General features: G+C 41.7%; 1 protein-coding gene and 1 pseudogene across 1 annotated transcript in view; one reads left to right on the top strand and one right to left on the bottom strand.

The window, feature by feature from the left end:
- Positions 1–2,264: 2,264 nt before the first annotated feature.
- Positions 2,265–24,565, bottom strand: part of LOC115677142 (phosphoglycerate mutase-like protein 4) — a 36,372-nt gene continuing 14,071 nt past the window's right edge. The window contains exons 3-7 of the mRNA XM_056314153.1: positions 4,124–4,174; positions 3,930–4,040; positions 3,533–3,664; positions 3,062–3,137; positions 2,265–2,615 (exon numbers count right to left, since the gene is read on the bottom strand). Coding sequence (XP_056170128.1) covers positions 2,392–2,615; positions 3,062–3,137; positions 3,533–3,664; positions 3,930–4,040; positions 4,124–4,174 — 594 coding nt within the window. The 3' untranslated portion in view covers positions 2,265–2,391. The remainder of the gene's footprint in view (positions 2,616–3,061; positions 3,138–3,532; positions 3,665–3,929; positions 4,041–4,123; positions 4,175–24,565) is intronic.
- On the top strand, positions 14,167–15,117 carry LOC115685893 (uncharacterized; annotated as a pseudogene).

The following is a 24,565-nucleotide window of genomic DNA, read 5'->3' as shown; positions in this document are numbered from 1 at the left end:
ACCGCATCATTTCATCTAAAATTATCCATGCGAGATCACCGAATGTGATACGTAGGGCAGCCAGCAATAACTAGACCGTCACATTAGAATTTTCAAGTTTGAAGGCCCCGTTTCAAAATAGAGGCATTGCAAATGTTGCATAACCTATAGCATTCGCAAACTATATGTCCAGAAATGATCCCGGTAGTGCTCAATGACAGTAACGGTGGTCATAGATAGTAATGAAGGGGAAGAAGAAAGGACTTAGAAAGAATAAAGGACCACAAATTTTTGTTGGCTTGAATAGAAGGACATGAGGTGTCTGAGTCATGTGATTTTTCTGTCTGGTCATTACTCACGTAGCAATCCACATCGGAAAAAGTCACATGATATGAAAGAACAATTAATGGAAGGGTCATATTGAACCCGTTTTTGTAAAGTCCAAGGACTAAACTAAAAACAAAGTCAAAAAATAATGTCGAACAATAAAAAATAGCTCAAGCGCCTCATGAATCATTCATTGCTCCTAATGTAAACAGCACATTTTCTTGCACCAGACGAATGACGTCATATCATGACCTTTGTTGTGACAAGATGAGCTTGATTGCGGCGAGACGAGTTTCATTAAGGCGACATAAGTTCTCTTATGTCCGAGACCACCCGTATGTGGCGAGACAAAATTTCAATGTTTGCGGGCCAAATTTTTGTGGTGGCTGTTTGTATGCACACAGGCTGCCTTTTGTTATTCCAAGTTATTTCTTTATTGATCATGTCTAGTAGCTTGTTCCGATCTATTGATTCAAATTTATTTGCTTTCATGATTAACTGTTGCTACTTTCAAATTCCATTTTGATTTTTCTATTTAATTTGTAGAAACAAATTTGTCCTTAACCCATTTATAGAATAAACATTATCTCTTTATCTTACAAATCCAATGGCGCTTGCCATAAAACTTTATTATATGCATGCCATTCCTTTGCTGTTATCAAAACTCTATATTAATCATTCTTCATCGTTTGGACGGTAACCCGTTTTTTAGGTCCCATAGGATCTCGTGCAGGGATAAAACGTGATAACCAATTTGATCATTTATATATAAAATATATATGTTATTCTGATTATTTTCCAAGCTCACAAAACAAATATTTTTACTTATAGATTCGTTGTAAATTTGCTTCACAAAACATTGCTTTTGGTAGAAAAAACATGAAATTGGAAGCAGAGTCATGGGTTATTTCGATCGGACTAGATATCCCCTAGAGTTTTGACTTGATAGACGGGACTTGTAGGGATGACTTACATGTCCTACCACATTACCATCTTTAGTGGGTTTGGTGTCGCCCGTGTCCTCGTAACAAGTGGCAAGCCGTCATTAGCCCATGTCCCCAAAATACGTGGCAATCTATCCATGGTTAATTTCCTCACCCCCAAACTTCAACATTGTTCGTCCCGTCTGTTAATCAACATATTGTAAGATTTTTTCTGATATGAATTAAATTAATTGAGATTGTAATTTACTGTTTTACGGGATTGGTCTAATAAGGTAAGATTTAAAGATTCTTAATTGATCTAATATGAGACTGACTAGTGTGGACCGAGAAAGCCCGGCCTATGATGAGAGAGCCTAGTTGAAAACTCTATAAATAGTGCTCAAGTCTCTTCTCTAATCCTAATGCACTAATTGTGAGGGGCACTCTTATTGGGTAATAGAGGAGAAGGACTTGCTTGCACATTGTCGCTATTTCGCATTAGGTGTGCAAATTTCTTCTACTAGATTATAGTGTTCCAGATTCTAATTATGGAGATCTTGGGTACCCTTTATCGCGGCCGACAATCCCTTTTACTATAAGTAGCTCGTTAGTTTGGAGCACTTTTGAATTCGAATACTTGTAGACTTCGTTCACTTCTAGACTTCTGTGGATGCTGGCCTTACCGTAAGGCAGGGGAAAGCCAAGACAGAAGTAGCAGGGATGGGCAACTAGTGGCAATGGGCTTTCCTCGACTTGCTCCTGACCCTTTTCTTCATCCTTTTTGCTTCTCTGTTTTGCTCTTTTTTTCTCTTTATAGAGCCAGATTTTCCAAACATATTCTCTCTTGTTTTCTCTCGTTTTTAAATATTAAAAATTTCCCTTTAAAGTGGCAGGGATGGGCAACTAGTGGCAATAGCCATGTTTTAAAGTGGAGAAGTTAATAAACGACAAATAACTTGATTACAGAAATCACAAAAACTAAAGGACCCAATAGCGCAAATTGAGAATTCAAGGACTTCAGTTGGACAAATCGCATAACGTAAGGACCAAAAATGAAATTAGCATTTAAGAAAATAACAAGTGAGTAAATCATGCTTCTCAGCAAGTCTTACGGTACCTCATTACTAGTAGGGCAACCGGAACAGTATCCAGAGTAGTTGATCTAACCAGAAAATCTATCCCCACCAAACCCTGTTCTCAGATATTCTATTTGGCTGAGATGACTAACATCACCACCAGATTTGAAGACCCAGTTGTCGCCATCGGACAAGTGGAAAATGTTGACAGAAGTATTCAGGAACTTCACATCAGGCCGTTTATTGGGGCAAGCCCGCGTATAAAGCCTTCGGAGTACACTACCATGTGTGACCGCTACTACTCGCTCTCCTGCGCAGTAAAGAAAAGTTTTATTTGCAATTTCTGTTCCAAGATTAAATTGTATCAGAAATTCTTTAGTAGTGAACGGAAAGTGCATTTAAATCATGGTCATCCTCATCCTCGTCTTTCTTCTGCTATAACAAAGCAAGCAAACCAAAGAAAGGGCATATAAAAGCAAAGTGCATCAGTAAAGTCTTAGAAAGCATGAAAACAACAACAAAAGCTGTTCACCAAGTCCTGTGGTGCTTAGTTTTCAAGACCGAAAAAGGTAATCCGGGAAAAACTCCTTTAAAAAAGATGCTATGGAGATTCGAACTAGCGAAATATGAGCATTATAGTGCCCGGACAACACTATGCAAGGAGTCACTTTCATGTATAAAACTACTAACATGGCATTTGGGATAGTAGAACACTCCACAATTCTGGTGAATAAGCAACATAAATGATCTCTTTACCTTTGTGCTTCATACTGATGTTTCGCAAACACGCAGTGCACCTCTGATAAACCTGATCAATACTTTCACCACCACCCTGTGTGCAGAAGAAACAAGAGAAATGACTGATCAGACATTCCATTTATGAAGCAATTTAAACCCTGCAGACTGCCAAAATCTTTCTCAATAAATATTTAACATGTAATCCTTTGTTATGTAAAGCGTAACATATGACATGTGAGCTTTCTCAATAAATATTTTACATGTGAATCCATTAAACAGCTAAAAGAATGGGACTGAAATTCTTATAGCTGTGTATACAACATATAGAAAAAAACACATCACCTGAACCATTGAACAACTTCATTGACAAAAACTATGAATTTTGCAATATTTACATTATGCATAGTTTCCATATTGAAAGTTAGTGGCAAAATGAAAGTTGACCAAAGTCTGGTGCATTTGTCGAGCTTTGCACAAATCAAAACCCACCGGAATTTCTTGATCCGTCTTCTGTGATCGAAGGGCTTTATAGGCTTCAGGACAGACATTAACTGCAACATGTGGCTGAAGGCCTTGAAGCTCCCCAAGATTTCTCTCTATTAGACCTGGATCCTTGATAACCTAGATTCTCATTTGAAAACAACATGCCAGATCATTCAGAGGACCCAATCATTAATCAAACTGTAAGAATGAACACAAACTTTTACAACATCATGAACATTCCAACAAATAAAGATAGCATCTAATGGAATCTTTTAGCTCTACATCACTGTCTGAAATTTACGTATACATTGGGTGTTGTACCACCAAATGGATAATGCCGAAATTCATGTGTAATTCTCATAAATAGAATGCCAGATCAAGAAGAGTCTCACTACATTTATACCTCCAGGCCACCACAAGCAGTTGCAATCAGATTTGCCGTCTCCAAAGCTCGTTTTAGGTCAGATGAGTAAATTGCAGAGATTTTACCTTCTCTGGACAGCCTTTCACCCACCTTTCAGGGAAAATAATAGAAGATGTTAATAGACCTGTTGGTTTGTCCAAAGAAAGGGATGACATATCACAGAAAATACTCACCGCAGTTGCTTGCTGCCTCCCAATTTCATTCAATTCGACATCTAGAGTTCCCTATTAGATGTAATGGAATAAATTTGAAGGTAAATAGAAAAAGAGGCAGACACCAATTCTTAAACCAAATGCATGAGATGGCAGATATCAGCACAATTAGAGAAATATTTGCTTAAACTCAAATGCAGAGAAACCACAACCTAGTAATGCTTTTTCTCTAATTCTATTAGGCATGTCCTATCGCGTAAGGAATATTGATCACTTACTCATAAAAGCTGTAATAAAATATGTGAAACCTTAGCGGTAGAGTGTACATATTCTTTGCCATTACATCTTCTCTATCATCTTTTGGGCTCACCCTGAGTGTTTCGTTGCCGTCACAGGTTCCAATTTTTTTATATAGGAAAAGAGAAGTAGGAAAATCAACATAGTATTCTCAAGCAAAGGCTTGTACAGTTGTCCCGGTGGATTCAAAATGCAATTACAGATATATGTAGCCCAATGCAGCTACATAGCTTGACAAGATTGAACTTACTAGTGCGGCGAGGTTACGAGCTTAATTGAATTATCTCAACTAAGCCCACAAGATTGTAATTTTCGGCCTAGCCCATTCAATATCTTTGTGGCCGAAATTACATAAGAGGTGTACTTAAGAGGTCTTGATTTGGCAAGGCTACATTTTCTAACCAAATTAAGAAGAAATAAAGTTAATATCCATGGGAATTATATTGAGATAATTAGAATATCTTTATCTTCGGAAAAATTATAAGGAAGTAATCGCAGGAGGAGGGGCTTGTATCTTAAAAGAATATGTACTCAATTTTTAAAAAAAAGGAAAGAGAAGATTGAAAGAAAAAAATAAGATTCGGACTTATATAAGGACCGCGCTTTTTCACTTCTTTCTTAGCTAATACACTCCCAATTTTAGTGTTTATCTTCCTTGGGTCCCACTTTTTCAGCATCTTTTTCATTTTTCTTTCTCTCAAATGTGATGTTCGTTTGATTTCTTTCTTTTTCTTTTCTTGTGGGTCCCACCTTCCATCTTATCTCTCTCAACAGACGATGTTAGTAGTCATATTGGTGGTCGGAATGGAGACTCGCTGTGCTTCACGCTATGGCCTCTTGGTCAGACCCCAAGGGAGCAGCGGTGGCGGCGGCAGCGGCAGGGGTAGAAGGCACAAGCTCAAAGTGGTGTTTGAGGAAGGGGGTGATGACGTCGGGGTGAGAGTGTCAGAGTTATTGGATGAGGTGGTGGTAGTGGTGGCAGGCTTTGGTGAGGGTCTCGGCATCCCAAGAGTAGGTCTTGGTGAACCAGGGGTGGATGAAGCTCGAATGAGAAAAGATCCACGGGTGAATGCTCGCCATGTGGTTGGATGACGCTCTCTCTCTCTCTCTCTCTCTCTCTCTCTCTCTCTCTCTCTCTCTCTCTCTCTCTCTCTCTCTCTCTCGTATCAATCCAAGTACCAAAACAGTTTATCGAGGTGGTTTGTGCGAAGCTTAAAAGGATAGTTTATGTGGTTGAGACAGAGTGAAGTAGGGAGAGATGAAAGAGAAGAAATGGTGTGCTGAGGGTGAGACTATGGGAGAAAGAGAGTCAAGAGTGGTTAGCTGAAGCAAAGGTTACTCAATATGTTTGTCACGGTGAAAAAGAAGAGGAACAAGAAATGGAGAGATCAAAGGCGGAGAGAGAGAGAGAGAGAGAGAGAGAGAGAGAGAGAGAGAGAGAGAGAGAGAGAGAGAGAGAGAGAGAGAGAGAGAGAGGAGGAGGAGGAGGAGGACTATGATGTTCCTGTAGTTTATGGTCATAATTCAGTTGACGATGACTGTGTTGGGAGTCATGTTGTCTGTCATAATTCAGTAGCCGATGAAGAAAACAAAGAAAACGAAAAAGATCAAACCCATCAACGAAATGGCTCCATTTACTTTAGATGAGAGCAAGAAAAATAAAATTTTGACTTTGAAGCTTCTTCTTCTTCTCCCCTTTCTTTCCATCTTCTTGGCTAATTGGAAAATGTAAAAATATTTTGGAGCGGAATTGAGATGAGAGAGGGTTATCTTCATTTCTGGATAATTGATGAATTACCACCAAGACTTGAACCAAGATTAGATTCAACTAAGAGGAATAAGATATGGCCAAAATTACCTTCGGGAGAGAGAGAATAGAGAAAATTAAGAAGGAGGAAGGTGAACCCACAAGAAAAGAAAAGAAAAAACTAAATAACAGATGATGTTGAAAAAGTGGGACCCACTAAAGATAATATGGTCAAAATACTGTTATAGGTAGTATATTAGCTAAAGAAAGAGTGGAAAAAGCGTGACCATTATATAAAAGCAAAAGAGAAACCATTGGAGAATCGAGATTCAAGTTCACCACATTGAAATAGACGCCAAAAATGTTAACCGCACTGAGAGACGACAAAAGGAGGTTCAGAAAACAGAAAACAGAAGAAAAAGAAAGAAAAGGGAGACCCACCCAAAAGACCACAATACAAACTAGAGTTGTCCCTATTTCAGTCATAAGAGGTTTCCATTGTGACCTTGCTCCCTTGCCGTGGCTGTTTCACGTTGCTGTGCCTTCATGCTCAGCCATGATTTACAGCGACCTCCACAACGACCACTTGACCTTCCCGGTCGTCTTCAGCCTTGGTTTGTTTCCTCGATGACATCGACCAGCCTTCCAACGCAAGCGGCTTTGATGGTGCTCCTGCAAGTTTCCAAGTTACTCCAGTGATCTCAACGTGCTCAGCAACTCTAGGCGGATTACAGCAGGTTTTCAAGTGATCTCAATGGTGTTCGGCAGTCGTCTCATTAACTCCAGCAATCTCGCGACACCCAACCAGTCCATGCAAGTTTGCTGAAATGTTTAAACCGATTTTGTAAATGCCTTTCTCTTATGTTGGCATGCCTATCAGTAGGAGTCACATGGCACTAATCTACGATTTTGTCCGAATCCAAGCATCCCCTGTTTCGTGTTTCTGTCCACCCTCTTCCTTGTATTTTTTTTATGAGCCGTATGAATGCACGATGAAGTGGGTCGGTGAAGCAAAGGCCTCGTAACAAGCCCGAATGAGTCCGAAGCGGTTTTTCTGTCGAGTCCCTTTAAATGCCATGTTTGGTCCAGTCACGTTGTGACCGTATTTTGCGAAATCTTGAATAGTTGATGGATGACAATGGTGCTAGCATATGGCGGCTGACGATGGAAGTTCGGTGGAGAATATATTTTAATTCACTGCAAAGTGTTTTGTTTATGTTCTTGCTTCTCAGTCATAAGATTCGCTTAGAAACTTCCCAAATTCCTTGATTCGAGTCAGCCACTTGTGCACCTCCCACCCGCCGGAAAGCTTTTCGTCAACGGTGATGCCTACGGCTCGAGGCCGCCCCCGTAAGTTCGTTATTTTCTATTCCATGTCGTGTCACGCCCCGAACCCCTCGAAGCGCGATCATCCCACGTACCGGTCTATCTTGATGCGACATCCCAGGTCGCGTCACCGACCCATCTCCCAAAACAGAGCATAAGTCACATGCGGAAGCAATAATTAAAACACCCGTACAAACAATACATGACCAAGGGTAGTAGGAACGACGAACAATTAAAAGCCTAATAATCAAGACTTGCATTGAACTTCAAAACATATACAGTGTCCACGATACACCAATACAAATCTCCAAACAAAAACAGGTCGACGGCCACTACTAACAAAATCTCTAAGTAGCCAAGGGGCAGTCTAAGGTGAGGCTATAATCAGAAGGGTTACTGGCCCGACCTAAGGGAGGCTAAGGCTGATCCTAAGAAACTTAATTGAGATCAGATCCTGATGACTCGGACTCAGCCTCGATTATCTCATTCTCCGAATCCATCTGCTCGATCTCGCCAACCTGATCGGGATCCTGCTTTATGGGCTCCGGATTCTCATATGGATCGGGTACACCAGGCAACCTCTATCAGGAGTCTAAAAAATGGGGTTTAAATAACTATGAGACGAATTTCAGTGAGTAGGCCGCCTAAACCGAAACTAGGCTAGCATGCACCTCCCGACAAGCAAATCAACGCAACAATGGACAATAACGTCAATCAAATGACCTAGGCCCTTGAGCCCGGATCACTTACCTCGCTGACCCTACAGGTTAGGCATTTTGTATAAAGCACGGCACATACGCGACACACTGGTCACACGCACGCCACACGCATGCTCATACTCAATAGTGCATGCCTCACACACAAATCACCGGCACACACATCAGTCACATACTCTGGCACACATTTGCCATGCTCATGAACTACCTCAAGCAATGCACTCTGGCATGCGGCTCATTTTAACAATTTTGTAAATCAACCTGAAGGCCACGACCCGAAGGCCAATAAATATTCCGACCCGAAGGCCCACAACACTCCGCGGCCCGCGTCGAAGCACATATGGCCCAGTGTCTCTAGCCCGCGTAAAACGCCTCAGGCGCAACACCGATCTCCTTAATCATCTAGACGAACCGGGCATCGTCCCGCGTAAACGCATCAGGACGGCACAACCCGAAGGCCACGACTCGAAGGCCTTAAGTGATCACACGGCACACTGCCAATTTTATCTGAGCCCCGTGTAAATGCATTTGGGCATTTATGGTGATCACACATGCTCATTCTCTGCACACAAAATGTGTAGCCATGCAAATTCCCGCACTCGGGTAATCACACGATGCATAACGAGCACCAATTTCAAATACGGGCATGCACTTCCATAATACCAACATATTCAATTGTGCCATAACATAATCAACCAGCATTTCATTGGCATGCCCAATTTCAATTAAACATAATTCAGCACGGCACCCAATTCACAACATTGGTGCACACAAAAACTTGCGCAATCAAGGCCCACTAATATCATATCAATCTTGGCCAACAAATATACACACGTGTCACCACACAATGGAACCCAATCAAGTACCAAATTGCCACTGAATCGCTTAATTCGGACCATTCATGGCAAGAATCCGATTAACCTCAACTTAGTCCATTTTAATCAAATTCGGATCCAAAGAGGACAGCCACTAATCAGTCCGAGAGAGAGAAAAACCGGAAATTTACAAAATTGGGTCCAAACTGGGCAGTTGCACAGTGACAGAAATCCATTTGAAATAAATGGTAAATAAATTCCAAAAATTATGAAATTTGGATATGTTATACAAAAAATCTCGATGAACATTTTCTGTGAAGAACTAGAAACCCAGTTCAAACCATAAACACCTCGTTTTGTCACTTGAAGTCAGACAAAAATCAATCCGTCCGGTCAGGCCACCTGACCATCAAAATGCATCTTAGCCAATACCCAAATCACTATGGAAAACATTGAAATTTTTAAATGTTATAGCCACAAATGTCCCCAACAATTTTTTTGAAGAAAATATTTTGAAAATAGGCCTGGAAAAATTTATAAAAATTCGAACAGACCAGAAGGTCGAGTGAACAGTAAATCGGGCAGTTTTGTTTCGGTCCAAAGATGGACTTCCGAATGGCCTCAAATGATTTCCAAAAATTCCCAAATTAAACTATGTTATACTTAAAGATGTTGGGAACAATTTTCATGAGGAAGACTTCTTCAGATTCGGCCCACAATGATCACAAAAAAAATAACAAAGCGCAGAGGTACAGTAAAATCAGTAATCCGAGAATCATTAAACTTGCACCATTAAGCAAATCCAGCTCATACAACCTCTAAACCAAGTCTCCACAACCTTAAAACCATCCCTAAATCATCACATTAGGCCCTTAAAATCACCACGACATCAGCCCAAATCAGCCCCCACTAATTAACCCCTAAAACTTGTCCAAAGTGCACCTAATCCTAATTAAGGGTTCGGATTTCCACTCATTAGATTTAAGCTTCAAAAGTGGGCTGAACAAGGGGAAAAACGGGCCAAACAGTGGCTGGATTGAACTGGTTCAGCGGCGGCACTCCGGCGTCCTCACGGCGGCGCTTGGCGGTGAACAGGCGGCGACGTTGCTCCCGGCGGTGGTCGCCTTACGGCCAAGGGAAGAGAGAAGAGAGAGTGAGGCGTGAGAGAGAGGGGGAAGAAGAGAGTGAACGGCAAAAATAGGGAGAGGAGGAGGAAGTGGCCGTGGAAGATGGAATGAAGGAAGAGAGAGAGTGGTCAAATGGTCAAAGGTGGAAGACATTTGTCACAATCTTGGACACTTGACCATTCTACCCTTTGATCCAATGGCCATTAATCACTCTCATCCAATAATTGAGGGCCCTTTTGGTCAATCAATAATTCTGAATTTTGACTCATAATTATCCATAATAATTTTCCAAAATTGTCCAAAATTCGGAACCCTAAAAATAGGCCATAAGGGCAAAACAGTAATTTTCTGGTCTCGGGTCGAAATTCTATTTTTCGACCGTACCGACCCCAAATGTGTGTGACCAACATAATATGACGTCGGCCTTGCAAAATAGTCGCAAACACCCATAGAATTTCGACATCGAAGTTCGGGTCCAATTTGGCGATCAAAATTGCTCAATTCAGAATTTTAGAGCCTCTTACTGACAGGTGGCTGTTTAGGGTTACGCGTATCAACCTAGGGTCACTCGAGTCGTGACGGTCTCGATTACCAAGATAGCGCAAGGAATTATTGATTATTCCAGGGGTCACGATCGTTCGGTTCAGGTTCGGGATTTATTTGCCACGCACACTCTCGGTCGAGCGGAATCACCCGCGATCCGATCGTGCGTCGTTGGCCAAACCAAATCCGTCACCTTCCTAGAATCGGTCCACACTGGCCCAAAATACTTCCCTGCCGTTTCTCAGAATCGGCGCCCGATTCGCGATCGGGTCCCCGGTCTACGTACCGTTTTCGTAGTTAGCCTTTCCTATTGGTCAGTATCCCGCGAGGGGCCAGTTCCGGGCGAGACGTACTAAAATCAAATGAGAAATAATATCCACTTCGTCGGATCCCGGAAATGGGTCGAAATTCAGGATGTTACATGTCGTGTATGTTTGGTTGCTTTGGTTTAATGTTACTCTCATGGCCGTGAGTTCGGGGGCCGAGAAATCGAGTTTTTGCAATCGACCGTTTGGTAGGTGCGTTGGCCAGCGGCTAGGGTGTAGAGCTGGTGGCGGTCGTCGATGTGGCCAGCGTGAGCTGAGCCGTCGGGCGATGATGGGGGGCCCCGGCGAAGTCTCGGTGGAAGCATGGGGAGGTCTCGGTGAAGGGCCATTGAAGTAGAGAAGTTTGGGGAAGAAGATCACGTGCATGGGCAGAAGGCATGCAGGAAGGGGAGGAAAAAAGTAAAAAGAAAAATAAGAAAAGAAAAAGAAACAAAAAAGAAAGGAAAAAGAAAAGGAGGGAAAATAAAAAAAATTATTAGAAAAGAAATTGCTAAACGGGGGTCCCGGGTTGGTCGGAGAGCCGGGTAAGGAAGTCGGGCGGATCGGGTCAGGAGAACCGGTCCGGAATTCTTATTTTATTAAAAAAAATTAAAAAAATTAAAAAAAAAATTAAAAATTAAAAAATTTTCAAAAATAAAAAAATATTATTTGGGCTCCGGAATTGACTTTTCTTGCCCCTTTTGCGTGATTAGCGTTATGTTTGATTGCCCATTGCCTGATTCACACACTTTGAATTGTGCATTCAATTTAATCTCGCATGTGGTTGATTATGCACGTTAGGTTCAAGTATTGATTGGTGCTTCCCTTAGCTTGATTAGGGATGGAATTTTGAGACTCCCAGTTAGTGAGAACAAGTCAGGTGGTAATTGAACAAGGTTAGGTACCGAAAGGGCACTAGTTTGTCAATTAGTGTAACCAAGTCCCAGTACCCATTGAATCTCTGGTTCGTAGGAGTGAAGCATTTCTCCCATGCTTTACTTGGGTGCCTAATCGACCCACCACAAATCGATTAGTGGCGGCTCCTAGATGAAATTGATTTGCATGTTAACAACTTAAACTTAAGTCGCGAATTGGTATGGGCTTGGGAGAGCTCGATCTAGGTTTAACTTAGTAATCCATTAGCCAAACCCCTTAGGCGATTGAGGGCCGATTCGGGGAGGTCGCGACAGCTTGGCGACTCCGCTGGGGACTTGAATAGAATTCTTAGTGGACTTAGGCCGTTTATCTTGTTCAATTATGCCCCTAATGTGAATGTTCTTGCAGTTGGGACTTATAAGATGATGAGTGATTGTTGACCCCTTGTTTTGCAGGTTTGGGGTTTGGGAATGAATTTTTATTTTTTCGAACTCTTGAAGTGTCATTTGTTTATAAACTGTTGTGCATACTTTAAATGTTTCGGCACTACACTGTTGCACACACAACCATGCTGCCGGACCCGGGCCGCGATAGGATACTTTAGGATGGTGTTAAGAAAGATACAACCTTGAACGCGAGACTGCGATGTAGAGGTTGCCTTTCTTTTCCCCGAAAAATTCTTTCTTGGTGTCGTAAGTGTTTATCCTTGTCCGCGAGACCGCGTGACTATAGGATATCTCTTTCGACTAAGCCGGAGTTAAGAGGACCTGACACCAACGCGAGACTGCGATGGTCAAATCACCCTCTTAGCTTCACTTTGTTAAGCCGTCTAGAGTAGGAATCAGCCGCACGTTACATTCGCATGTTTATGTAATTAAAAGTTTGTCATCCAATGTAAGTATGGTTTCTCTCTTTACTTGTTCACTTTTGGTTCAAACTTTCATTTTTGAAATTCGTGGAAATCAATCGAATGCCCTAGGTGATATAAGCTTATAATTGAAAATTTCAGGCAATCACTCTTGACAGTGAGCCTTGAGCATAAATCTCTAATATCTCCGATTTGGCCCTACAAAACAGATGATCTTGTCTAAATTTTCAATGATGGGCTTAAAATCACGTTTTGTATAGAAATTCTTCCAAGTCAAGATTGTATTTTGGGGCATAAAATTGAAATCACATTTTCAACAAAATTCTTTCTTGTTCACATTTCGGAATCGGGATTCAAATCACATTTTGTGTATTTCTCTTAAAACAAGAATTGTCTCGTCTTTCCAAAAACCGAAGTCAAATAAGTTTTTCACAATTGATGCCACATCTTGCACACAAAACTTTTGGAATAGAATGGGCGTTCGATTGATAGCCACGATTTGATCTTTTAATGATGTCTCCTCTTACTACGAAACCTTGGCGAAATACCAAATCCTCGCAAATAGGGACCATGGGGCACGTATCGTCGCCTTGCTTTCGTTATAAGAGGCGGCTTCATTGAGAGATCACTTTTTTCATTCACGTACTGACATTGTCTTCCTTTTGAAGGTTATACGCAATGACCCTTCTTTGGAATCTTCTCGCTCGACCACGCCAAGAAGTGAACTTAGAAGCTAGGACGAGATTTGTTTATTGCACTCTTCTATGCAAGAGTTTTTTGTACTTTGTCATCGTCTTTGTTCTTAGTAGAAATCATGTTTCGCGTTTTGGGCATTGACTGTGAACCAAATTGAATGTTTTTGTAAATCATGCAACTCAAATTCAAGGTCATAAGTAGCTTTTTGCTTTGGGTCCAATTGGAGATGCTGCAATCTACCCATATGGGTTGAATTTCCACGGAGACTCGAGAGAAACATTCTGGGATGGTAAAATGTCGTCGTTCCAATAAGAACTTCTCATGTAGCAATTGACTTGTTTTACATTTTCTTTCATGAAAACAGGTAAAATGAAAGGGTTGTTCGAGATTGGCATTCACTTTCCCTACAAAACTAAAGTGTGGCCCCTTTGAACTCGAGACACATGCAGCAAGGCATGAGCGTCGAAGGAATTGTGTCGTAGAGAGTACAAAGTGATTCTCATTGTACTTGCCAGATGGATAACAGAAGAAAAGAATCATTACTCACTGGGTCTAGAAGAAATAATTTCTTGAAGTCTCAAAGTATACTGTCTGTCTTCTCAAACTCCATAAGTAATCTCTTGGAACACACATCAGATTGGCGTTTGATTCATGCAAACATGTGCATGATGAAGTCTGCTCACATCCTTGAGATTTTAAACTGGAATAGAGGCGGCTTCTGGATTCAAAGCAACTAAGGCTTTAGGAAATGAGTGCTCATGCTTGGGGATTTTTGGGAAGAATCCCCGATAATTTTGAAAGGACTGCCTTCTTGCAGGATTTGGATTTGGGTCGTAATGATTTTTTCAACTTTCCATCCGGTCTGAGAGAGCCTTGTACTTCTAAAAAAAAAAAACTCGATTTATCTCATTGTATCTGCCTCCACTTCTCGCGAGCTTGCTTGAGTCAAATATGGTGAACTGTAATGCGTTGGAGCGCATGTACGACTTGACAAATGTGGATGGTTTAGATGGAGCTGGACTTTACTAATTGCAGCAATTTAGTTGATGTCCCTGGTCTCCATGAAGCGTCTAAGGCATTTTATTCCTGGTTGGTTGCAAGGCATGCATCCTAGCAGTGAAAAGACGAATTGAAAAGGTTGCTCCAAAGCATTTGGACAACTTGAATATCGCTAGGAGTGAGATTCCATGATGGTTTCATCAGAAAGTTTCTCATTTTGTTGCTCCGAGAACCACGAGATTGGAGGAATAATTTTCATTGTTGAGGTCTCTCTGGACATTGTAAACCGGGGAAACTTTCCGCTACTAGCAATCGTGGACATTAGAAGAAGGCTTCTCAGGCGTGAAGGTCTGATACGCACCACGACATTGTGCCTGATAGGGATCCCCGACACAAGTGAAGACCAGCTTTGCTTGATTATATTTCCAGAATTCGAGCCAATGGTTGGGAGCTTAAAAAAGGAGATCACAAATTTGATTAATGGTAAGAGATCATCACGATCTCTCATGCTTGCCTTGAAGCAATATGGAAAAGGCTAGTCTCCCACTGATGAAGGATGGAAGGACTTGCGGCTCTTGGCATAGATGATGATACCCTAGTGTTCATAAAGAGCTCCATTTCAAGAATCCACTAAGCCTTTACGCTTCACCATTTTCGGGAAATGAGACCGAGGAGGGATGACATCTGAACATTCCTAAATTTGAAATTTGACCTTAGGGTCACATTTGTGAATCCACTTCTTTCTTCAATCGTCAACGTGGATGAAGCAATGCTCTTAAAATTTGTGCTTCAAGTAATCCCTATTGTTTTCAGAGCAGAGTCCATAGAAATTTCTCATCTTGGAGAATCTCATATCAATTTGACAACCCTCTCAAAAGAAGAAATGTGCGAAGATTCCTCGGCACCAAGGCTACTTCTTGGGTTGGTGACATCTATAACTCATGGGAAGCTCTTTGGCGGGTCCGCATATATGGATGCGGACTATCCAAACGATATTGTCAAAAGACAAGAAGAGGAATGAGCTATGATCCATTTGGAATTGCTGAGCATTAGTAGCCGCAACTCTTGCGCCCTCAAATAGTTCTTGGCATTTAATCCAGCGTGGAGATGATTATTGGTGGTTCGCGAAATGATCCTTCAAGGCGTGGATGTACACGAGCAAGAATCAATCATCAAATTGTGCCCCCGAGTAAAAGGTTGTAATCGTTCCGAATTAAATTCGATTTATTTAAAGAATGACTTGTTCCTCCCTTTGTGCAGAATTCGTGAAGAGAAAAAGAGTTGATGTAAGGCAAATTCCCGGGAATCGACAGGATTGCATGAGGAGGACAACTCAGTCCATAATTGCACCATCCCAAAAGAAAAGGGTGTATATCGTTCCCAAATTAGTCCAATTGAAAATGGAAAATGACTTGTACCATCTCTCGTTTTGCAGATTAAATAATGTGTTTGACCACGGCGACAACAACTTCTTCCAATAAAGCATGATGAGGCAACACACATTGAAAGGGAGTGTAACTGACCATAGAGGCAACGCCTCCCGCCAACAAATCGTGACAAAACCATCCAATTTAGCACAAAAGGATGTATCGTTCCTAAATTAAGTTCAATCGAGAATGGAGATAACATGTTCCATTTCCCTTTTTTGCAGGGTGATAAACAGGGCAGGTCACTCAAACGGCAGTAACCCTCACCCATGATGCATGATAAAGCGGAGTCATTCGATTCAACACAAAGAGGGTGTATCGTTCCTAAATTAGTCCAATTCAATTTTAGGATCGAACTAACATGTCTCATCTCTCATAGACAAAGGCGCACATTGACCGCGGAGGCGACACCTCCTACCAAGGAAACATGCAATAGATGGGGAAAAGCATCCAAGGGACAATGCCCTCAAATATCGAAACAATGCCGAAAGTCAAAGGCAAATGAAAGCGGATGAAGAGAGTTGCCAAACATACAAGGAAGCAGACTCAAATGAAGGGAGTTGTCAAACACCCAAGACGGCGAATTCAAATGAAGGGTAAATTGTATCGTTTCCAATTGCCCATGTTGATTCCAATTCTAACATGATTCTATTTTCCTTTGATAGGAGGCATCAAATACCCGAAGGACAAGTGCAAGTAAAGGGTAATGGTATATCGTTTTCAATTTTTCAATCTATAAAGATTCATGCACTGACACATTCTTTCTTATTCTTTACAGGGTTACCAAGTTGCCATGCCGCAGGTAAGTACCCTTCTCCCAAAATTCAAATGAAAGTCAAATAGAGAATTTTCATTACAAAATAAAAGAGTTTTAATGATTTTGTAAAAACAAGCACAAAAATGGAAATTGAAAAAAAGAGAGCACAAAAGTAGAAATTGTGAAAGAAAACGTTTCACAAAAATTCTAAACATCATCTTTATCCAAAGGTTGTCTTTATGCTTGATGGATCATTCGTTTTGAATCAAAATTTCCTATGGAGATTAATCAACTTTACTGATCTCAACAAAATGAAAGGAGATGTTAATAATGCCAAGTGAGAAATGCTTAGGATGAAGAAAGGCAAGCCATTCCCAAACACGTCCCGTAAATACTTTGAGAGTTGAGTGGAGAAGAAAACTCGTGTTGTTTAAGGACGAGGGATTCATTCGCAAGTAGTACATGGATCAAAGTGAAAAGAAGCATTTCTTTCGTCTATCCTACACACTATAGGTGATCATAGTTAAGCCCATTTGAGCCTTTAAATGTGAAGAATTCACAAAATACCCTTGTCAAGAACCACCCTACAATGGGGCAAATTGGAGATTTTGGTTGACACTATATGGTGAAAAAGATGAGAAAGATTTCTTTACCCTTACTTGCATCAATCTTTTTGTGGTAACTTCAGGTAAATCCTTATGGAAGCTCGAAACATCCCAAAATGAAGAAGGGCATTTCTTTCTCTACCCAAACACTCATACCCTTTGTTTAGCCATGTTGAGCCTGAATATTCATTTCAAAAGCCCGAGTGGTGATTGTCTCCCCACACTGGGGCAAGGCGCATAATTTACCAAGGCAATTGGTACTTATGTGATAGCGTGTAAAAAAATTTCGAAAGTCCTAGGAGCTCAAAATGTTCAAATGAGCAAAAGTCAAATGAAAGTTAGGGGGCATGAAAAAGCAGTATGCCTAGTAAAAGCAAGGCCAATGCCCGTAAAAAAAAAAGGTCACATCCAGAGAAAAGTTCTCTTGTAAAAAAACATGTCAAAAGCAAAATGCTTACAAAAGAAAGAAAGAAAGAAAGATCATGGCAAGTGCAAACGCCATTAGAGAAAAGAGCAAAGCTCTTGCATTGAAATGATTAGCCAATGGACTTTCGAGACAAGTCGGATTTCAAAAGTCGAGTGCCTTCGAAAAGATTAGATGATACGGTAATGATGCCATGATAATCACCAACTCTTAAATCCCATTTGAGAATTTTTGAGCCTTTCAAGACTTTCACTGAACCAACATTACAACCCTTTCCCGAAGTCTCTTCTGATTGGGATGATTCAAGTGAAAATAAGGACTTTACAAAGAAGCTGTCGCTTGAAGAAGTGGAGGCAAGGTTGTCTTATCTTATCTTATCTTAAGGTTTCTTGACTTGTAAACCTGACGAAAATGATGATCAATGATTATTTCATTTCTTAGCCATTGATGCTTATCCGTTGTTGAAACCATGACCAAGCCTGCATTATAGTCCTTACAAAAGACCTCATGGATTGGTCAATGTGTACTTATTGCGAATGATTCTCCGAACCTTCGACACTGGTAATGAGAGGAGTAATAAGCGATCATACCATTTACCGCCTTAATGGATGGGATCAAACAGACTTCTTGAAAGTATGTGAGAAGCCCTTTTAGACTAAGGAATTCTTGTTTGGCAGGCTTAATGGGCTCTCTTCATGAGTTATGATCATTTTGACAAAAGACTTTCTCCTAAGGGAATTTGATAATTAATGACACTTCTCAAGCCTGATGACAATCTTGTTATGTTGACTGATGCAAAATATTTTCCAAACAATCGAAACTAGCTTGAATCGCTCATGCAATCAATGCTTTCTCATTTGATGATACCATTTTGATATGGCCTCTCATGACGTTATCTTGCCTGGTACGCATTCGCTACCAGAGCACTTGTTATAACACGTCCTGTTAGATGTGCAGATGCCTCCTCGAAATTTTCTCAATATTCGACAGATATGGTGAGCTCTAACAGCCCGAAACCATTCTTACATGAGAAGTCTTCCCCATGCGAGATCATGCTTTCTGAAGGTTTGTGCGTTTGTCCTTAAACCACGCAATGCAAAGGTTTATGCATTTATTGCATAACACACTGATTTCAAAAGGTTCCGGGTCTTCCCTTAAACCTCGATTTCAAAAGGTTTCGGGTCTTACCTTGAACCCCGATTTCAGAAGGTTCTGGGTCTTTTCTTAAACCCCGATTTCAAAAGGTTTCGGGTCTTATCTTGAACCCCGATTTCAAAAGGTTCTGGGTCTTTCCTGAAACTCTGATTTCAAAAGGTTCCAGGTCTTCCCTTAAACCCCGATTTCAAAAGGTTCTGGGTTTTTTCCTGAAACCCTGATTTCAAAAGGTTCCGGGTCTTCCCTTAAACCCCGATTTCAAAAGGTTCTAGGTCTTTTCCGAAACCCTGATTTCTAAAGGTCCACTGGTCTATCTTTAAACCACGTTTTTTACAACATAAAGCCCTAAGTGAAAAACCTTAGGCACATACAGTCTTAAGTGAAAACCTTAGGCATTAAAATCCCGAGTGAAAAACATTAGGTATTTCAAAATCTTGAGTGCAATTTGCCGTTCATAGGGTTTTAGTCCCTAGGCGTGCTTTCAGGGTTTTAGTCCCTAGTTGTTCTTTCGAGCTGTTGTTCCTATTGCCGTTCATAGGGTTTTAGCCCCTAGGTGGGATCTTAGTTGCTCATAGGGCTTTAGTCCCTACGCTAAATCTTCGACGTTCATAGGGTTTTAGCCCCTAGGCGTTCCTTCAAGCTGTTGTTCCTGTTGCCGTTCATAGGGTTTTAGTCCCTAGGCGGGATCATAGCTGTTCATAAGGTTTTAGTCCCTAAACAGAATCTTCGACATTTATAGGGTTTTAGTCCCTAGGCGTTCCTTCTGGGTTTTATTCCCTTTGTCGTTCAATAGGGTTTTAGCCCCTAGGCGGAATCTTAGACGTTCATAGGGTTTTAGTCCCTAGGTGTTCCTTCAAGGTGTTGTTCCTATTGTCGTTCATAGGGTTTTAGTTCCTAGGCGGGATCTTAGCTGCTCATAGGGTTTTAATCCCTAGGTGGAATTTCCGACGTTTACAGGGTTTTAGTCCCTAAATGTCAATACAGAGTCTTTTTCTTTGCACGGTGAGCTTTTGCAGCCCGGAGCACCCCTTCGACCTGGCGAGCTTTCGCAGCCCAGAGTCTTTTTCTTTGCACGGTGAGCTTTTGCAGCCCGGAGCACCCCTTCGACCTGGAGAGCTTTCGCAGCCCAGAGTCTTTTTCTTTGCACGCCCGGAGCACCCCTTCGACCTGGCGAGCTTTCGCAGCCCAGAGTTTTTTTCTTTGCACGGTGAGCTTTTGCAGCCCGGAGCATCCCTTCGACTTGGCGAGCTTTCGCAGCCCAGAGTCTTTTTCTTTTTACGGTGAGCTTCTGCAGCCCGGAGCACCCCTTCAACCTGGCAAGCTTTCGCAGCCCAGAGTCCTTTTCTTTGCACGGTGTGCTTTTGCAGCCCATAACACCTTATCGACCTGGCGAGCTTTCGTAGCCCAGAGTTTATTTCTTTATATGGTGAGACTTTATTTAGCCAAAAGCCCGTTCTTACACGGTGTGGCAGGTATAAAAAAAAAAAATCCAAGTCAAATCATAACGCATGCATCTTCCCATGCCCTCTATGAACAAAATTTAAGTGTCTCTTATCTTTGAAGGGAACCTCTTCGAGCTCCCCTTCAAAGAGAGGCAGCTGTTGACACCTAAATTTTGCTAAATCATTTAGGGTTTTATCGCATAAAAAATTTAGGGTTTAATTTTTAATCCCTAAACAAAAATATTTTCATTAAATTAATTGGCAGGCGCATTTGCATTAATAGAATTTAGTGAAAACATATTTTCCTCTTATTTTATTTTATTTTTATTTTGTGTTAAAAAATCATTATAAAAATGTAAAAAAAAAAGAAGAAGAAAAGAGAAAAAAAAAAGAAGAAAAAAAAAGGAAAAAAAGAAAGTAAAAAGGGAGCTCTTCCCCATGGACAGAGGCTCTGCCTCTTTGACTTACGAAAAAGAAGAAATGGGGGAAGAGGACGAAAAAGAGGGGTTCTGCGCAAACCAAAAAAAGAACGAGAATAGAGAAAAAAAAAAGAAGAAGCCAGAGGAGAACGAAGGAAGGAGGAAGGAAAAGATAAAAAGGAAAAGACAAGAGGGAGAGCTCTTCCATGGACTGAGGGGCGCGCCTTTCTTGCTATCTCTCTGGTCTCTGTCGACATTCACACGAAAAAGGAAAACCTACAATCAATACATGCAGAGGGGAAGTTAAGAGAGGAGAGTTCCAGAAAGGCACCGAGAGATAGGAACCGAGAGGAATAGAGAGCTCGAGAGAAAAAGGGAGAGGAGAGAACAGAGAGGAAGAGAAGAGAGTTCCAGAGAGATTCAGAGAGAGAGAGAGAGGAGTGAGGAGCTCGAAGAGGACATTTTTTTATCTACAAGGACACACAGTTCGGGGTTCTTTCTCCTGGCCTCACGCACTCGTTCTACCTCTTACCCGACCAGTCACCTCCATCCTTGCCGTCCGACAACCTCCTGCCGGCACCCTCCTTCACATTTCCTCTCTGCCGATTCCCACGTCTTCGGTGAGTTTCTTGTTGGCTCGAGTCCCTTTTCCCGAGGATCTCGGCTCGGAGGCCTCGCGGGGCGGTCGGTCATAGTTCGATTCATCTCAAGCTCGCCCGCTAGCCACCGTCTCCGGGCTGGGTAGGGATTTTAACGGTAAAAACTCATTCCCGTGAACTCCCATTGCCTAGCGCCATTTTGGTCGAACCGTGAAGTCAAGTCTCGGTCTCTTTAAGTCGACATGCATGTTGAGTTTGAGCGGCTTTCATGTTTGATTTCGTTTGTTTCGTAATGATTCCCTTTGAGTCCAGACTTGAGTTCGAGTTTTAAAAAAAGGTCAATATCTTCCTCTCAATCTGCGGTCACCACCTGTTTGCTGAAATGTTTAAACCGATTTTGTAAATGCCTTTCTCTTATGTTGGCATGCCTATCACTAGGAGTCACATGGCACTAATCTACGATTTTGTCTGAATCCAAGCATCCCCTGTTTCGTGTTTCTGTCCACCCTCTTCCTTGTATTTTTTTTATGAGCCGTATGAATGCACGATGAAGTGGGTCGGTGAAGCAAAGGCCTCGTAACAAGCCTGAATGAGTCCGAAGCGGTTTTTCTATCGAGTCCCTTTAAATGCCATGTTTGGTCCAGTCACGTTGTGACCGTATTTTGCGAAATCTTGAATAGTTGATGGATGACAATGGTGCTAGGATATGGCGGCTGACGATGGAAGTTCGGTGGAGAATATATTTTAATTCACTGCAAAGTGTTTTGTTTGTGTTCTTGCTTCTCAGTCATAAGATTCGCTTAGAAACTTCCCAAATTCCTTGATTCGAGTCAGCCACTTGTGCACCTCCCACCCGCCGGAAAGCTTTTCGTCAACGGTGATGCCTACGGCTCGAGGCCACCCCCGTAAGTTCGTTATTTTCTATTCCATGTCGTGTATGTTTGGTTGCTTAGGTTTAATGTTACTCTCATGACCGCGAGTTCGGGGGCCGGGAAATCGAGTTTTTGCAATCGACCGTTTGGTAGGCGCGTTGGCCAGCGGCTAGGGTGTAGAGCTGGTGGCGGTCGTCGATGTGGCCAGCATGAGCCGAGCCGTCGGGCGACGATGGGGGGCCCCCGGCGAAGTCTCGGTAGAAGCATGGGGAGGTCTCGGTGAAGGGCCATTGAAGTAGAGAAGTTTGGGGAAGAAGATCACGTGCATGGGCAGATGGCATGGAGGAAGGGGAGGAAAAAAGTAAAAAGAAAAATAAGAAAAGAAAAAGAAACAAAAAAGAAAGGAAAAAGAAAAAGAGGGAAAAGAAAAAAAATTATTAGAAAAGAAATTGCTAAACGGGGGTCCCGGGTTGGTCGGAGAGCCGGGTAAGGAAGTCGGGCGGATCGGGTCAGGAGACCCGGTCCGGAATTCTTATTTTATTAAAAAAATTTAAAAAAATTTAAAATTTTCGAAAATCAAAAAATATTATTTGGGCTCCGGAATTGACTTTTCTTGCCCCTTTTGCGTGATTAGCGTTATGTTTGATTGCACATTGCCTGATTCACACACTTTGAGTTGCGCATTCAATTTAATCTCGCATGTGGTTGATTATGCACGTTAGGTTCAAGTATTGATTGTTGCTTCCCTTAGCTTGATTAGGGATGGAATTTTGAGACTCCCAGTTAGTGAGAACAAGTCAGGTGGTAATTGAACAAGGTTAGGTACCGAAATGGTACTAGTTTGTCAATTAGTGTAACCAAGTCCCCGTACTCATTGAATCTCTAGTTTGTAGGAGTGAAGCATTTCTCCCATGCTTTACTTGGGTGCCTAATCGACCCACCACAAATCGATTAGTGGTGACTTCTAGATGAAAATGATTTGCATGTTAACAACTTAAACTTACGTCGCAAATTAGTTTGGGCTTGGGAGAGCTCGATCTAGATTTAACTTAATAATCCATTAGCCAAACCCCTTTGGCGATCGAGGGCCGATTCGAGGAGGTCGCGACATCTTTATTGTAGTATTGTTTTCAAGAGTCTGTTTGTGTTACTAGGGCTAATCAATGTTCCGTAAATTCCCAAGAATCTATCTTTTTGGAATGGTAGATATATTTATGAGTCATTTAAGAGTAAGAGTAACAATCATGTAACAAGCCTATAAATCGGCGAGTCTTGTAAACGTCTATGATTAGGTGGAATAAGGTGAATTAAGTAAAAAGCCTGTAGGTCTCATTCTCTTCCTTGAGTTGTGAGTGTCTTACCTTCAAATTATCCCATCAAATTGGTAACAGAGCATGCGGTTTGTGATCATGGCCTCAATAAACACTCAACTTCCTCTTCAATATGTCACACCCTGAACCCTATCCACTGAGCCTTGGGCGCGTGACAGCTGAGCGGTCATTGAAATGCGATGTCCCAGAAGGCATCGCCGACCTGTTTCTTCTATCATTCAATTAAGCACATGCGGAAGCGTACTTAAACATCACCCAATCAACAACATATAAAGGATAGCAAAGAAAACACATAGGCAAAACACACTTGATATATATATATATATATATATATATATATATATATGCATGTTAACAATCGGACGTTAGCAAAATACAAATTCATAACTACAGGCATTTTTCCGATTCAAACAAAAGGGGTCGGGATTAAACCTAGCTCCTCTATTCACGAGGGCTAACTCAAAAAGAACACCTCATCGACCCAAATGGTCGTGGCGTACTCCTCATACACCGTATCCGTTCCTGGTGCTACAAATTCAATGATCTCTACGTCTTGGTCAACTGGGACCTCAAAACGCACTATCTGTGTGTCCATCCTAAGGTCCTGAAAAAGTTTAATTCACAACACATGAGCAAAACTCAATAAGTGAAATCTCTAAACCTCGAGTAGGATGAAACCTCGCCTCGGAAACACGAATAGTAAATCCATCATCTTAATCATGCCAAGAACACAATCAATAATCACACGCGAAGCCTTGCTTCTAATCGACATGCGACAATTATACATAGTAATCAAGAACACGTTATACCACATAATTAATACACAATGCATCCACACTTGATCTAATTATTATGACCGCTCAGGGCCATGACCGACACTCACGTCGGTGGTCATCTGGCATAACCGGGCATCATCCCACCCTATCGGGCACGGCAACATCTCAACCTCACTCGAATACGGCATTCAATTAAGAGCATCGTTCCGAATTCTATCGCGAACGGAAACCGAAACCCATTGGGCATTGTCCCTTGCAATCATACGAGTACGGAACCATTTATGTGATCAGGCAAGCATATCAATCACTCAAGCCAATTATTATCTTCCACTTAGGCCAAT

Source organism: Syzygium oleosum, unplaced genomic scaffold (assembly GCF_021117445.2).
Source record: "Syzygium oleosum isolate NSW1041296 unplaced genomic scaffold, Sole_v2.1 Sole_v2.08, whole genome shotgun sequence".
NCBI classification, from domain to species: Eukaryota; Viridiplantae; Streptophyta; class Magnoliopsida; order Myrtales; family Myrtaceae; genus Syzygium; species Syzygium oleosum.
The sequence above is the reverse complement of the archived record's forward strand: the minus strand, read 5'-3'. Positions and strand labels throughout refer to the sequence as shown.